General features: G+C 48.4%; 1 protein-coding gene across 1 annotated transcript in view; it reads left to right on the top strand.

The window, feature by feature from the left end:
- PGLYRP3 (peptidoglycan recognition protein 3) overlaps positions 1–16,877 on the top strand; it is a 52,879-nt gene that overhangs the window by 14,192 nt on the left and 21,810 nt on the right. Inside the window, exons 8-9 of the mRNA XM_078355306.1 lie at positions 1,209–1,327; positions 1,991–2,633. Coding sequence (XP_078211432.1) covers positions 1,209–1,327; positions 1,991–2,169 — 298 coding nt within the window. The 3' untranslated portion in view covers positions 2,170–2,633. The remainder of the gene's footprint in view (positions 1–1,208; positions 1,328–1,990; positions 2,634–16,877) is intronic.

Below are 16,877 nucleotides of genomic sequence, written 5' to 3'. Positions count from 1 at the left end.
TTGATTCTGACAACTTTCAATGATAGATATGAGAGAGGAAAGGATGACGAGTAACTGCAATTCAAAGTGTTGAGCACTGTGATGGATGCAGAACAGAATAATGTATAGGACGAGCCTCTAATCAAAACTTTGCCAGGGTGATTGGGGTCTGAGAAGGGCTTCTAGAGGGAGGAGCATCGTCATTGGGACATGGAGAAGGAGGGGAGTGGAGGTTATTCAGGCAAAGAAGGAGGAAAAGTGTCTGGGTGAGTAGGAACGGCATTCGCCAGTGCCCAGGGTACAGACAGAGCACTACAAATAGATTTGAAAGAGAGGAATGGTGAGCAGTACGGGTGGGAGGGCCCGTGGGGGCCACATTGCCGAAGGTTTCATAGTGGGCTCAGAGAGACTGACTCTATTTGAAAGGCAGCTGCAGACTATTTAGGAGGTCATGCCCTATGGTAGGATTTGTATCTTAGAAAAATCACTCTGGGGGCTACTTTAAGAATGGACTGGAAGAAGGCAAAACTCTGGCAAGAAGTTATTGCAGTGACCCGGTGACTTGGAGCCGTCGGTCTAGAGAGAAGTGAAGGAATTAGAAGCTGTGTAGGAGATACAATTGACAAGCTGTGACTAGTGACCAGCTGGGCTCAGAGAAGGGCGGAAAGCATTCAGGGCGTTGCCCGATTTTCTAGCTGGAGAAATTTTAGAAGAAGGTGGGTTTGCCTGGACATGTTTTTAAAGTAGTACTTGAATCTGTGGGAATGATTGTCCAGGGTGAATACACTGAGAGAGAAAAGGACCTAGACCAGAGCGCAGAGGAACTCCACGTTTGAGGAAGGGAAGGCGGGTGGCAGAGGGGCCTGAGGGAGCAGCAGGGGGAGGAGACCCGGGAGGGGTGTGCTTGTGGAAGCCCCGGGAAGGGAACGCTTTAAGAGAGTGGTCAACAGGGTCCATGAAGTCCAGAAGTAAAGTAAGTGTCCATTGTACTTCGTGCCAGGAGCCACTGCTCACCTTAGAGGGGTCAGATTCAGTGGCGTGGTGGGAACTAAGGCCAGGTTGAAGTGGACTGTGGCGCTTTTCGTTTTTTCCTTATCCACATTGACACATAAGAGACGTCCACCAATATTGGATAAATGGGTGAAAGAAGGAACGAATGGTTGAAGGAGTGAAGTATTTAAATTCTGCTTCCCAGAGTGACTTTCCTCATTTTCTTTTCCCGATCCAAGCTTCCTGGTGGGCCAGGATGGCGGTGTGTATGAAGGGGTTGGATGGCACATCCAAGGCTCCCACACTTATGGATTCAACGATATTGCCCTAGGAATTGCCTTCATCGGCTACTTTGTAGGTAAGGGGTGAGCATGGGGTTAGAGGGGTGCTGTGGGCGGAGGGACCATGCAGCATGTCTGGGAAGCATGGGGGGAAAGGCAGCCCTGTGGTGTCTGGCAGTGTGAGTGGGACATTTTAGCTTTAAAATGGACTCTCATTAGAGGATGTCACCAGGACACCCTTTCAACAGAGCATTTACCCCTGAATCCACCCATGCCCATGCCCAGCTCCATCTCACTTTATATCCAAGGCAAACATGGAGTGGGGGGGAAAAGTCTTTCGCAAACTTCAGTGCTTTTATCGTTCAGTTGGCAAATGTGGCCATCTCTTGGTAGCCATGGCAACAATTTGGGGAGCACCACTGCCTCTGGGAAACCAGCGGGCGGCCCGGTGGTGCTGGATCTGCTTTGTACCTGCTCAGAATTGTGCTGTGCTGCAGTTCTCCTCCAGAGCACTTTTTAAACTTTCTGGAAGAAACTTTGGCACGGAGGCGTCAGAGAAAGCCATGATTTTGTTTTCTGTTTGTGTCTGGTTACCACAATTTACGAGAAAGTGTTGGCTATAGTGATGGTGGAATGGGGCAGGGTGGGGGAAGAGGGAAATTGGAATCTAGGTGCTTGTCCCTTCCCTGATCAAGAAACTTTGAGACCCTAACAACTGATGGGGAAAATATGTTTTGCAGAAAAGCCTCCAAATGCTGCAGCGCTGGAGGCGGCCCAGGACCTGATCCAGTGTGCTGTGGTCGAGGGGTACCTGACTCCCAACTACCTGCTCATGGGCCACAGTGACGTGGTCAACATCCTGTCCCCTGGGCAGGCTTTGTACAACATCATCAGCACCTGGCCTCATTTCAAGCACTGAAGGAGGCCCTGCTCCCTCCGAGACTGCCCTCACCAGCCACCTGGCTCAGCACCGTGTGTTCCCCTCCCCTGCTGGGCCTCTCCCGCCCTCACCAGCCACCTGGCTCAGCACCGTGTGTTCCCCTCCCCTGCTGGGCCTCTCCCGCCCTCACCAGCCACCTGGCTCAGCACCGTGTGTTCCCCTCCCCTGCTGGGCCTCTCCCGCCCTCACCAGCCACCTGGCACAGCACCGTGTGTTCCCCTCCCCTGCCAGCCCATCCTGTCCCTCCTTCCTCTGGTCAGCGTCCTCACATCCTCTCCTGCCAGCATCCTGCAGGAGCCCCCAGGCCTATGCGGCTGCGCATTCACAGCCCTCCTGTCTCCTTACCTTCGTCTCCCCCAGGGCACCTACGTCCTCAGCCAGGCAAGACAATGAGCTGGTCCTTGTGGCATTTCTCTCTCTCTCTCCCTGTGTCCCTCTGCCTGGTGAGTCTTCCCTGTTGTCTGCATGGAAGCCCCCACCTTTTACCCCTTGCTCGTGACCAGGTCAGCATGCGCATACCTCCTGTCTGCTCACACATGGACTGGTACATATTTGGATGCAGCCCTTTCTTAAGTGCTGTAATTGTTTATAGATGTGTCTGTCTTCTCCTCTGGGTTGTAAGTTCCTCCAAGGGAGGAACTGTATTTTGTTCACATCTGTCCTCAGTACCTCAGCAGTGCTTGGAGTTTAATAGGTTCTACAAATGTTGGTTAAAGAAAGAATGAATAAGGCCGGGCGCAGTGGCTCACGCCTGTAATCCCAGCACTTTGGGAGGCTGAGGCGGGTGGATCACGAGGTCAACAGATTGAGACCATCCTGGTCAACATGGTGAAACCCCGTCTCTACTAAAAAGACAAAAAATTAGCTGGGTGTGGTGGCGGGTGCCTGTAGTCCCAGCTACTCGGGAGGCTGAGGCAAGAGAATTGCCTGAACCCAGGAGGCAGAGGTTGCGGAGAGCCGAGATCGCGCCATTGCACTCCAGCCTGGGTAACAGGAGCGAAATTCCGTCTCAAAAAAAAAAAAAAAGAAAGAATGAATAAATGAATGAGTGGACCCAGGTCCCTGTTCACCTTGCCAATTTTCTTTGGCACTTCCTCCCTGGGGCAGCCTTCCTGGATGGTGTCCCCATCCCACCAGCGTTCTCTTCATTCCTGTTCCCTCCCAGTCCAAGGCTCAGAGCTGACTCTGGTCACCTGTTTGTAATGGTGACTGTATCGCTAAAGTCCCGAGTCCAGGTTCCCCAAGAGAACCCTGAAGGGAGCATGCGCCTTTTTAGGGTCGGGCCAGGGCTGTGTCCACACAAGCTGCCCAGGGCCTGCCACTTGTCATTGCCTGGCCAGGCCCCACTGGGTGCTGCACTGAGAGAGAGCCCAGAGCCCTGGTGCTCTGTATCCCTTCCTGCTTGAGTTCCTCTTGCCCAGAAGGAAGCTCCTTCTTTCAGACAGGGGCTTGAGGACTGTACGGCTGTTTACTGGAAGCACGTGAGCTGGCTCTTGTTTTCACAGGTTTTAATCTGGAAACAAGGGAAGGTGTTGACAAAAAGAGTCAAAATAAAATATTTGAAGAGATTTATTCTAAGCCAAATATGAGTGAACATGGCCTGTGACACAGCCCCAGTAGATCCTGAGAACATGAGCCCAAGGTGGTCAGGCTACAGTTTGGTTTTATATCTTTTAGGGAGACATGAGACATCAATTGATACATGTAAGATGTGTATTGGTTTGGCTGGAAACCAAGCAGGTGGGCAGGTGGTAGGGAGGGATTCCAAGTCATAGGTGGATTCAAAGATTTTCTGTTTAGCAGCCTCATCTGTATACAGCTCTGTGCTTTCAAAACTGTCCCTTTGAGCTCATTAGATTGATTCCGTCCTTTTGTTATTTGCTCTATGGCATCCTGGGTGTGTAAGCAGGGGAAGAATGGTTTGTCTAGAGGTCACATAAGCCCAGGGAGACTCCTAACCCTTGCCCCGTTTATACAACCAGAGGAAGGTGGCTCCAGGAAAGCTCCTGTAGTGAGTGGCCTTCCTCCTGCAGTAAAAAGTGACACTCCTGCCAGCCCCCTTCTTCTTGTGGAGGGGTGGGAGGCTGTAGGCACAGGCTTCCTGGAGGAACCGTCCCCAGCCGGGGTGAGTTTAACAGCCCTGTGTGAGGGAAGCAGCCAAAGGGGTAGACTGAGATGCTGAGAAATAACTTCATGAAAAAGGTGTCCTTACAATTTCTTGGCCTTCCTTATGATCCTCCAAAACAGAGGGTCTCCTCCCTTTGATTTCAACACCATTCCCAGGCCTCAGGGACTCATTGGTCTCCCTCCCCAACTCCCATCCCTTATGGACTTTGGAAGGGACTGTAGACTCCCCATCTCTATCAGCACTCCTGAAGGCCTCAAAACAACAATATTGGCCGGGCGCAGTGGCTCACGCCTGTAGTCCCAGCACTTTGAAGGCCAAGGTGGGTGGATCACCTGAAGTCAGGAGTTCGAATCCAGCCTGACCAACAAGGGGAAACCTCATCTCTTCTAAAAATACAAATATTAGCCAGGTGTGGTGACGGGAGCCTGTAGTCCCAGCTACTCAGGAGGCTGAGGCAGAATTGCTTGGACCCAGGAGGCAGGTTGCAGTGAGCTGAGATTGTGCCACTGTACTCCAGCCTGGACAATGGAGTGAAACTCCATCTCAAAAACAAACAAACAATTTGTCTAAAAAACAAGCAAATAAAAACAAACAAACAAATATTGCATGGTCTGGATTATTGTTTTTCCCAAATAATCCACGTTTATCGATCTTAAACACACTAAGTAAAATCAGAGCACTCAACTGGCAAATGCTCTTTCAAGGCAAATTCAAGGCAGCTTATTCCAGGCAGTTCGCTGCTTCCGTGTCCTTTTATAGAGAAATTCTTCCCAGCTCCCCCTTAATCATCTAGAGAGAGGGCAGTGCTAACACCCACCTCAGAGGGATCTGGCGAGGATTAAATGAATGATCAGGCGTAAGGGGCTGAGAACCTGTGCTGAGCATTGAACAGCTGTTTCACTGGCATCGCCTGAGGCGTAAGATTGCTGCTGTCTATTACTCCCGTTTGACTGTGGCGGGAAGGATGTGTCTTCGTGGGCCCCAATCGCAGCTGCCTGGGGAAATCTGAGCAGATTGTTCTCAGACCTTGTGATGAGCAGGGAGGAGCCAGACAGGCCTGCAAGCAGGGCGGCAGGTTTGAAGGAGCCCACAGTGAAGGAGGAGCACAGCCCTTTCATGAACCCCTGTGTTGTCAGGGCGGGAGGGGCCCAGAGCTCACTGACTCAGTGGTTATCCACGATTACAAGCTGGGGAAAAAAGACTCCAAAGTTTTCTTTGGTTTCAGCATAGTGAATGTCAATCTGGTTAAAGCCTCCCATTTCACGGAAAACTGAACCGAAGGGAGGTAGATGACCTGTTCGGGTTCACCCAGTGAGTTAAGTAGAGGAAGGAGCGCCCGGATTCTGAGGCTGAGGCTCGGCATCATTCCTGCCACCCCTCTGCTAAAATCATGGCATGGCCTCTCCATTCCCACTGAGTCAGCTAACAACACGGAGCATGCTGGTTAGAGGCGCCACAAGCTCCTTCCCACAGAACAAGCCCATGCGGGGGTCACTCGCAGCCTCACAAGCTGGGCTTCCCCATGTTCCTGCCTTTGTCCACACGGCTCGCCCTCTCTTGACCTTTGACCTCTCCAGTGCCACTCTTTTTTTTTTTTTTTTTTTAGCTGCTTTTCAAAGGCTCACTCTTCCAGAACCTGCTTTCCCAAACCAGAAATGGCCTCTCTCACCCCCAAGCGCCCGTGGACTTTGCCCCGGCCTTGCAGCGTCTCTGCTGCCCGCGTGCCTTCTCTCTGCCGGTCGGGACTCCCCGAGCGCTGCACCTCTCCCCTGGCTCTGTGTCCTGGACAAGCACAGGGTCTGGCATGCTGCTGGGGCCACCTAAGCATCTGTGGGAGGAAAGGCAGGGTGCGGTGGGCAGAGGCAGTGTCTCCCTCAGCTGGTCTCTGACGCTTGTCGCAGAGTGGAAAATCCTGGTGTCTCCACTGCTGAGCCTCAGGCAGATTTGTCACAGGAAACTCCTCTTAAAGCCAGGCCATCCTTCACCCTTACCCTCAGGCGGCTTCCCCTCCGCTGGTGAGATTTGGGGGAGACATCCTGTCTTCTCCAGCACCAATGCCCTCCACCCCACCCCTGTGGAGGCTCCTGGGACCCCTCACTGTGTTCCCCAAAGCCTGTGGGTGGGGGGAGGGGGGCAAGGGTTGGGAGGGGCGTGGGCTGCAGCTGCTCCCTGGCTGCACCTTTCCTCCTGAGCTTCCTGCCACCCCTCCCCATGCTTCCTGGGCTCTTCCTCTCAGCCCGTGTCATGGGCCTTCTCCTTTCTACCATTGCATCTCGTGTCTGTCTGTGCCTCTCTCCGCTCCCTCTTGTGCTGTCTCCATGCCTGTCTCTTCATGCTCCTCATTTCCTGTCTGTCTGCCTTTCTGCTCCTGTCCATCCCTGTCTTTATTCTTTCTCTTCTCTTTCGCCAACATCTTGAATACGGCAGTGTGAAAGGATTGCGGGGAAGTGGGCCTGAGACTCAAATCATCTCCACGCTGTGCCCTGAAAAATCATCTCCACACCCTGCCCCAGGGCTGTGGGGGTGCTGGGAGTGGGAGGAGAGGGTCAGAAGGCCAGGGGCAGGGTGGCTCTGGGGAAGGTATGCATTTGGGAGCCAGACCGAGCACATCCAGTATGTTTCTGGCCCAGCAGGTTCTGCCAGGTGGGCGTTAATTAGAGCCCGGCCCTGGAAGAGGGGAAGGTGTTATTAGGTGGAAGGACCGGTGGGCAGGGGTGGAGCTCCCAGGAGCTGTGACAGTGACCTTTTGGGAATTTTCCATAGTAGGCTGGAGTGAGAAGTGTCACCCCATAGGTGGGGAGCTGGGGCTCCCTCTCAGAGTGGCTGAGAGCCCTCTGGTACCCAGAAGGGAAGCAACTGCCTGCCTGGGAGGGGAGCTGGGGAGTTTCCTCCTCTCTCTCCAGTGCTCAGCTCCTGTGCCACTTCTAAGAGTCTAGCTCTTGAGGTCCCCAAATTAGGATTTTCCTCTACTCTGTTCCTGGGTACTGTGTCCATTTGGAAACACTTACTTGTGAATTCTTCTCTCTCTGTGGGTATACATATTTTAATCATCTGAGTTTTCCACTAGATTATAAGCTCTGTGAAAGCAGGAACCATGTTTAGCACACTCGTACTACATACCTGGTCCTGGTGTGTAGCAGGTGCTCTGTCAGCATTTTGGACAGGCTGAGCCTCGGGTCTGGGGAAGATGTGCCATGATGGTCCGTTGGCATGTCTTGGGGAAGAGGCCAAGAGCAGTGGCTTTGTCTGGGTCTGTCCCCACTCAGCTCCAACTGGGGTGAGGATGGGGGAAGCGCCCAGTGTGTAGTGAGGAGTGGGTGAGAAGGAAACTGACCTGAGGTGAAACCAGATTCTAGCAGACTTACAGAGCAGATACCCGTAAGTGGATAACTGAGAGGGGTGAGGGCCTAATGACAATTGATTGTCCTTTCTGCTTGCAGACTCTGTGCTAGGCCCATGGTATATGGAGTTTCATCTAATCCTCAAGACAGCTCTCTAGGGCAGATACTGCTATTCCTATGTGACAGGTAAAGAAACGGAGGCTCAGCTTGGAGAGATTAAGTTACTTCCTTAAGGTCCCATAGCTGGTGCCTGTCAATGCGGAGCTGGGTTTCTGTTCCTTTGCCCATACCACACTGGCTGTTTAGTTACCTACATTCCCTTTTCAGTTGGTGACTGGCAGAAGACAAAATTCCAGGGATTTCCTGACTCAGAGTTCGTTGGAGTTCACTTCCCTTGATCTAACAACATTCTTCAATTAATAGGTGGTACATGCAAAACCCTCTGTAAATGCTGTAGCTCTGAATTCATGTGATAATAACAACCCTGGCCATTGCAATGCAGCCCAAGACTGCTTCACCTGTGTGGCCACCGCATCATGCTGTGAGCCTCCACTTCCTCATGACTGCTCTTAACCCACCTCTCACGCCTTCCTGCCCTTACCAGGCCTGTTTTTCAACCCAGCTGCAAGACTCCGGTTTGTCTTGATTTAGTGTCATATTAGTGGTGTCCCTTTAGTTCACATCTGTTGAAATCTTTTTAGTTTTGATGTTGTCATCCTCTAGGAGTCACTGCTCACTTCTTTATCATCAGCTTTTTTTTTTTTTTTTAAGACAGGGTCTCGCTCGGCCACCCAGGCTGGAGCGCAGTGGCACGGTCTCAGCTCACTGCAGTCTTGTCCTCCTGGGCTCAAGCCATCCTCCCACCTCTGCCTCCTGATTAGCTGGAACTACAGGTGTGCACCACCATGCCTGGCTAATTTTTGTATTTTTTTTGTAAAGACAAGGTTTCACCATATTGCCCAGGTTGGTCTTGAAGGGTTCCTTGGTCTCCTGGGCTCAAGGGATCTGCCCACCTTGGCCTTCCGAAGTGTTGGGATTACCCCTGGCCCGGCATTTTAATTCAAATCCTTCATTATCACCCATGCCCCAAACATCTACATGTATTGGGCCATGAGTATCAGGAACTTCTGCATAGATCGCCCCATTTGACCTTCACAAGAACTCTGTGAGGAGGGCACTATTATCCCCCCACTTCACACATGAATAACAGACTCAGGTAGTGTCTGGTTCCCTGCACCACCCTAGCCTTGTGTAGATTTTGCAGAGATCTACCCCCAGGCCGACGGTAATCCATCAGCCACAAGTCTTCTGTTCATTGCGCCACCCGCAAGAGCAGGTAGTACTAACAGGTACTATCTATCATCCAATCCCAGTCATTCTGTGACTGCTGAGGGAAAGACGGATCATGGCTGATGTGTGTGTGTGTGTGTGTGTGTGTGTGTGGTACCAACACCACTGCTCATTATTATTAATTAGTCCATTTTCCTTATTCAATGCCCACAATCATTTCATTTATCACTAATATTCTCATGGATCCCAAATCTGGAATTTTTATTTTTGACTTTCACTGAAAGGCAAGAATACCCCTTAACTCCATTCTTACTTGCGTTTCTTCTCTTAGTCTTCTTACACACATGATGAGGTTCATGTTTCAGAGGTGCCCGTTCTGGTATTATGGCCAACTGACCCTGAACCGGCCCCTAGCCCCCCAAGTGAGCTTTGGGCACACCACCCTAATACTGAGCCGGGTGTGTGGGTGACAGTATGGTGTTCATATAGTAAGACAAGGGTGACACGGAAGGACTCTTATGCTTGATTCATGCTGTGGAGCCTGCATGGAGCTTCATGATCTGTAGCCCTCGGGAGTTTAAGGAAGTTAAAGGTGTGTTGCTGTTTAGAAGCACATGGAGCGCTGGTTTAGATGCTAGTTTCAATGAAGCCAGAGATACTTGTTCAACCCTCTTGCTTGCTATTCTGTCGAATTTGGGCAACAATGAAATTCTGGGTTGCTATCTAAAGGAAAGAGGAAGAACTCACAATATTGTAAGGTGAAGGATAAAATACATAAGTTCAAGCCAAGCAAATTAAGAGCAAGCAATATTGCTTGCTTCCCTTAGGGGGGCTTTCATTTAGAGATGAGGGGGGTGAGGGAGGGAGGGGCCCGACAGAGGCCGGAATTGTGCCTACGGGGTCTTCTCCCCATGAGGTGACACAGAGCTCCGGAGCCCTGTCATTGACAGGGCCCTCTGTTCATAGACTGCGGACATCAGGGCCTTCTGTTCATAGGCTGTGGACATCAGGGCCCTCTGTTCATAGGCTGCGGACATCAGGGCCTTCTCACAAACTGTTTCCTCTGTCTGGAATGCTCCTTCCATCCTCATTTCTTTTTTTGGCCAATTTATATTCAACTTTCAGTTTCCAGTCTTAAGGTCATGTCTTCAGATAGGAGCTCTCCTTCCTACCAGCCATAAATTCATTCATGAACTTGCCCGTTTCCAATGTTGCGTCATTTAGAGCTGAATCTTTAATCCTGTGCCTCCTTATTTTATGTCTGTCTTTCTCACTGGCCTGTTCCATTTGTGAGGATAGGACCTTCCCAGTACTTCCCTAGCTCCTGAATGATGCCAGATGCACCAGCCCGTAATGCTAGCTCCATACATATTTGTGGAATGAACGAATGGCTTCAGCATCTTCTTTTGTAAAACAGTGGGGTTGCAACTGGTGATCTGGGCATTTTCCATGGGTGAAATGCTTTGGAGTCTAAGAGTCCTAGTGTGACCCCTAAGTTCCAACAGCTGTTGATGTGGAAGGTGGGTTAGGGAATAGCGGCCAAAGGGTGCTGGAGTCCTGCCCTGCCTCGCCAGTAGATGGTGCAGGTGAGCTGGCTCTGTGGTCAGGGCTGGGGCTGGGCCAGCCCTGGTGGGTGTGGAGTTGAAGTGCCCTCAGCTGAGCCATTGCCCAGGCCTGTCTAGTGAGGAGGCGGAGCACCCAGCAGGTACAGGCACAGTAAGGAAGGGAGAATGGCTGCAGATCCAAACCTGCTGGGACAGTTGCTTGCTACACGGGTGGGTGGGGGTAGGGGGTTGGCATCCTGGTACTTCTGGCCACAAAAACTGCTCTTGGCACATAGGCTGTCTGTCCCGAGTTTGAGGTCAGAGAAGCCAAGCCTCCCCTGCCTCCAGGCTGGGGACCCAGCACTGCCTTTCGACAAGTCACCTACCTGTCTAGGCTCCTGCTAGCACGGTTCTCACGTAGATTCATGCCCACGTTTTACCTCTTTCCCAAGCTTCCTTCCCAACTCCCTACTGCTCAGCAGTGAAAACTGAGGCCATCTGGCAGGATCTCTCTCCACTTCCTGCGACCTTGCCAATGCTCTTGCAACCGCATTCCCAAAGCTTCCTTGCCAACAGCTTCAGAAGGCCAACTTTCCGCTCCTTCCCTGGATCCCATCCTGTTCGAGTTTCTTGAGCTCTCTTTTTAAACTCAGCGCTTATACCTCCTAAATTTATATTTACAGTGGACACATTTTTCTTTTTCTTTTTTATTTTTTTGAGATAGAGTCTCGCTCTGTCTCCCAGGCTGGAGTGCAGTGGTGCGATCTCAGCTCACTGCAACCTGGGTTCAAGAGATTCTCCTGCCTCAGCCTCCTGAGCAGCTGGGATTACAGGCATGTGCCACCATGCTCCACTAATTGTTGTATTTTTAGTAGTGTTGGGGGTTTCGCTATGTTGTCCAGGCTGGTCTCGAACTCCAGATTCAGTTGATCTGCCTGCCTCGGCCTCTCAAAGTGCTGGGATTACAGGCATGAGCCGCTACCCTCGGCCACATTTTTCTTTAATAAGGTTCAAATTCTGCCATGTATTTATTGCTCCACCTGTCTGCATCATAGAAGGTCTAAAACATGCCCCAAACCAAACTCCTGATGTTGCCTCCAAAACTGCTCCGACCAGTCTTCCTCAGCTCAGTAAGTGGCACTTCCACTCTCAGGTGCTCAAGACAAAAGCTTGGGTTGCCACTGACTCCCTCCTTTCTCCCACTCCCCTCATCTGGCTTGTTCTGCCTTAAAAATACGTTATTTCAGCCATTTCTCAGCCCCTTCCTTGCTGCTACTCTGGCTCAGGTCACCATCATTTTTCACTGGAGTACTGCATTAGCCTCCTATTCAGTCCCTCTGATCCTGATGTCCTTCAGCCCTTAAGTCCATTCTCAACACAGAAGCCAGAGAGATCTGGCTAAAATCCACGTTAGAGCCTGTCTCTCCTTGCTTAAGACCCTCTGATGGCTCCCCATGTCACTCACAGGAAGAGCCAAGGTTGTTACTATGACTTCAAAGGTCCTACATGAGCCAGCTTCTCGTTCTTGCCTCCGACTACACCTTCTACTCTTTCTTCTCTCTCTCACTGTTTCAGGCTCGCTGTCCTTGGCATTCCTTGACCATTCCAGGCAGCCTTCTGCCTCAGGGCCTTCGCTTTGCTGTTCCCTCTGCCTGTGGTGCTTTTCCCTCAGACACTCACACGGTCCTCTCTCTCATATTCTTTAAGCTTTTACGCAAATGCCACTTTCTCAATGACACTTTCCTTGGTCACCCCACCCACAACTGCAACACCCTTCCCGCCAGCACTGTCTCCATTCTCTGCTTCATTGTACACTCTATCAAAAGATTTACTCATTTATCTGGTTTATCTCCCCCAACTAGAATGTCAGCTCTGTGGAGGGTAGGGATTTTCAGCTTGTTTTGTTTTCTGCTGAACATCAGCGTCTCAAAACATGTTCTTGTACATAGTAAGAATCCAAAAAATATTTGTAGAATGTATTTATTGAATGCATCTTCACATATTCTCTTCTCTCTTCATAATCACAGTTTATAAAGGTACTCTTTCATCCTGAAACAATTTGAACAAAACAACAACAAAAATAAACCTGTTTAACTCCACTGCTCTCTCTAGTTATTTTCTAATCTCTTCTTCACATCTCTAGAAAGATTATTTTCTTTCTCACGTCTTATTTAGTCTGCAATACAGCTCTGCCCTCACCCCCACCTGGTGCTGCTCCCCTGGAATTGCTCTTACTTGGTTTCCTAGGGACATTGTAAAAGCCAGGTCCAAGGGGGCAGTTGTCACTCACTCCCCTTCTAACAGTCTTTGCTGTATCTGACACATCTGAAGATTTTCTTACATATTTTTGAAATCTTTCATTGTTTGTGGCTCTGGTGACAATACACCCTCCAGATTTCTTTCTTCTTGTCTTTTCATTGTTTTTCTTAGGGGCTCCTTTCCCTCCATCATGATTAGGATCCTCTCCAACTACTTTCCCTGAATGACATCACCAGGCATCTAGTCGTCATGTCTCCTTAGGCTCCTCCGGGCTGTGACGGCCTCTGGGACATCCTTTGTTTTTGATGATTTTGACAATGTTGAGGATTACTGGTCAGGATATTGTAAAATATCCCTCAGCTGGGATTTGTATAATCTTTCTCATGATGAGAATGGGGTCGCCGGCTTTTGGGAGAAAGAGTGCAGAGACAGTGATGAGCATGTCTAGCAGGCAGATCTTGATTTTTAATACCATTTTCTAAAAAATAAACCAGAGCTTCTTGGAGAAATGGCTGACTCCAGAATTGGGAAGAAATATACAATATAAGCTTGGAACCTCTTATAGTGCCTGTAAGTAAGGCACTACTCAAAACAGCAATAGTAAAATGGTGGGATATGCTGAAAAAATACAGGAGCCAACAGAAAGAGTTCCTAATGGCCAAAATGAAACACTCTGAACAAGAACATAAATGAATTAGTATTGGATTATAACCAATACTAATGTGGTAGTTACTTAATAATTTGTGTCAATTGCTTAACAACTTGAGAAAATGAGAGATGAATTTCATTATGGATAAGGGAAAGAGGATACCCTCAGGTGAAAACTGCTGGGAGGATCATTCTGGGGGCTGGCAGGGGGCGGGGTGGGGGCAGTTCAGGCTGGATTAGACCCCAGAAGCTCCTTGAAGCAGAATTACCTTTTTCTGTGGAAAATGACTTCTCAGTTTCGCCCTCCACCCCTTCTCTCTGCATCTCCCCATTCTTCCTCTACCATAGTGGGCTTCGTGTTGAGTTTAAGGTGATGACCACAGTTAAAAGAAGCAATAATAATGATAGAAACACACATAGAGTGTCCTTGGATAGACTGGCTAATCTCTCTGAACCTGAATTTCTTCATCTGCATCTACAAGATGGTTGCTGTGGGAAGCCGTTTCCACAGTGACGGAGTGGCAATCTTTGAAGTCATATGAATTGTTTTGATTCTATTAGTATTTTGGCATTTTCTTAGAAGACTCAGTGACGTAAGAAAGGTGATAACACTCAATGAATGCCAGCGGGGAGCCCAAGGTGGTCTGGTTGCTAAGGGCATGGGATAGAGTCTGCAAACTCAACCCTGTCCGACTTCAAAGCCAGGGCACTTTCCTCTAGCCTAGGCTATTTATTTACTGCTAATGTCCAAAAGGGATTCCTTTTTTGTGTGGATATTATGACTAAATCCAATGATTCCTGGTCAGAAAATAATGAATACCCACAAGGCTACCAGTTCAACACTGAAGGGAACAGCAAAATTTCAGGTTGCCTAGGCTCCAGGTGTCAGACATAAGGTGCAGTTCTGCTGTTCACCAGCAGGGGGCAGGTGAAGTCTGCCCTTGCTCATGTGTGGGAGGCAGGTGGCACCTGAACACTACATCAGAGACTTTCAGATAGGTTGAGACCATGAAGTAACAACAATGACTTCCATTCATCTAGACAGAAATTTGTAGCTGTGAGCTCCACCGTGGCCGGTGACCTGGGCTTTACTACTCTCATTTTAGGGAGGCTCAGATAAGTTGGATGATCTGTTCAAGGTCAAACCTTGGAGACCCTGGGTCCTGAACCCAATTATTTTACTCTACTTTTTAGGCTGTTTCTGGCATATCACACTGGCTCTTTGGTATATCTGACAATTGAAATTTTTTTTTTTTTTGAGACGGAGTTTCGCTCTTGTTACCCAGGCTGGAGTGCAATGGCGCGATCTCGGCTCACCGCAACCTTCGCCTCCTGGATTCAGGCAATTCTCCTGTCTCAGCCTCCTGATAACAGGCACGCACCACCATGCCCAGCTAATGTTTTGTATTTTTTTAGTAGAGATGGAGTTTCACCTTGTTGACCAGGATAGTCTCGATCTCTTGACCTCGTGACCCATCTGCCTCGGCCTCCCAAAGTGCTGGTACAGAAGAAATATTTTTAATAAAGACATTTCCACATACTTACTTCTACCTCCTATTTAACTGCCATTCACCAAAGGATTTTCCCTATCATTGAACAAGGAACTCACCATCCCCGAATGCTTTCTTTAGCAACTGAGGGAGCAGCTTTGAAGGGAACTGTTGCGTGCTGCTTTTCATAGCTCTGGCCACAGAATTCAGGGAAGTCTTTTATTTGCTCATCTATCAAATTTATGCCAGTTATGTGTTAAGTAGTCACAAAGTCAAAGTATTAGTCTGTTCATTTTGCCATAGCAAAATACCATAGACAGGTTGCTTTAACGGTAGGTATCTATTTTCTTACAGTTCTGGAGGATAGACAGTCTGAGATAGAGAAAGAAAGCGGGCAAGATCAAGTTCTGATATTTCTTCCTATCAGGGCAGTAATCCCATCAGACCAGGTAGCATCCTCATGACCTCATCTATCCCTAATTACCTCCCAAAGCCTTCATCTCTAAATACAATCACAATGGTGGTTAGGGTTTCAACATACGAATCTTGAGGGGGACACAATTCAGCCAATTGCAGTGTATTTGCCAGTTAGTATAGGGTTATTAATATATCTGTACTTCCCTCTATTGTAAGAAATTTTAACTTTGTCCCCGTATTAGTTTGGACATCTTCCTCTTCGCTGTTGTTTGGAAGTTGAATTAGTCAAGATAGGCCTTGCTAGCGGCCACTGTCCTCTGTCAACCTAAATAGCAGCCACAGAGAGGCTTTCTAAAAGAAAATAATATTTCCTTGGGAATAGGGCATTACAATGAAAATATGTGTGCCCCAGTAAACCATGTGCATATTCAGGGAAGTAAAGGAAGACAAAGGTTTTCAGAGAAAAAATGAGGAGGATTACATAATTGTTTTGAGATAGTTAGCCTTTGCTTCAAGGATCAGTAATAAGTGTGATGCCAGTCCAAAGCTGGGCAGATGTCCTCAACAGAAGTGTTTTTTTTTTTGAGACAGAGTTTCGCTCTTGTTACCCAGGCTGGAGTGCAATGGCACGATCTCAGCTCACCACAACCTCCGCCTCCTGGGTTCAGGCAATTCTCCTGCCTCAGCCTCCTGAGTAGCTGGGATTACAGGCACGCACCACCATGCCCAGCTAATTTTTGTATTTTTAGTAGAGATGGGGTTTCACCTTGTTGACCAGGATGGTCTTGATCTCTTGACCTCGTGATCCACCCGCCTTGGCCTCCCAAAGTGCTGGGATTACAGGCTTGAGCCACCGCGCCCAGCCTTTTTTTTTTTTTTTTTTTTGTATAAGATTGCAATGGCCTTTGTGTGAGTCATGGTTTTTGCAGTCTTTCATGATTGTTTTTGTTATCAGGCATTTATGAATGAGAACCCTCTCTTCAAGGGCTTCCCTGACTCTGTTTATTAGGGATTTTTAAAAAAATTTAATTTTTATCAAGATCTTTTTCTAAAAGCACCACTAATTAATCATCCTGTAGTTAGCTTTTGATGTCCATTGGTGCCAGAAAGGACCCGTCCTTGATTACTGATATAATCAGTGTCAAAACTTTTTTTTTTTTCTGTTGTTTTTATGTTTAACTTTCTTAGCCTCCCAGAGCACTATAATATGTATTTTAAAGGGAATATTTACACTTCAGTGACATTTTCTTTTTTCTTTTTTATTTCTTTTTTTTATTTTTATTTTTATTTTTTTAAAGAAGGGAAAAAAAAAGAAAAAGAGGGAAAAAGGAATATTACTTCATTCCTAAAATGGGTTTCAATAATGGCCGATCAATATTTTGAGTGTTTAAAGTGGTTAATGCATATTTTATGTGTTTAAAATGGAGACCTCTATTGTGTTTATTTGTTCTGGCTCTGAGTTCAAGTCCTGGATATCGTTATCAATTTGTTGTCTCGTTGACTCTAAATCTCTTTATGTGTCTTATGTATCTGGGTGTTAAGATCTCTTATTGTTGCATTAATCCTTTTA

This window comes from Callithrix jacchus, chromosome 18, assembly GCF_049354715.1.
Source record: "Callithrix jacchus isolate 240 chromosome 18, calJac240_pri, whole genome shotgun sequence".
Classification (NCBI taxonomy): domain Eukaryota; kingdom Metazoa; phylum Chordata; class Mammalia; order Primates; family Cebidae; genus Callithrix; species Callithrix jacchus.
Note: the sequence above shows the minus strand (reverse complement) of the source record. Positions and strands in the feature narration are given on the sequence as shown.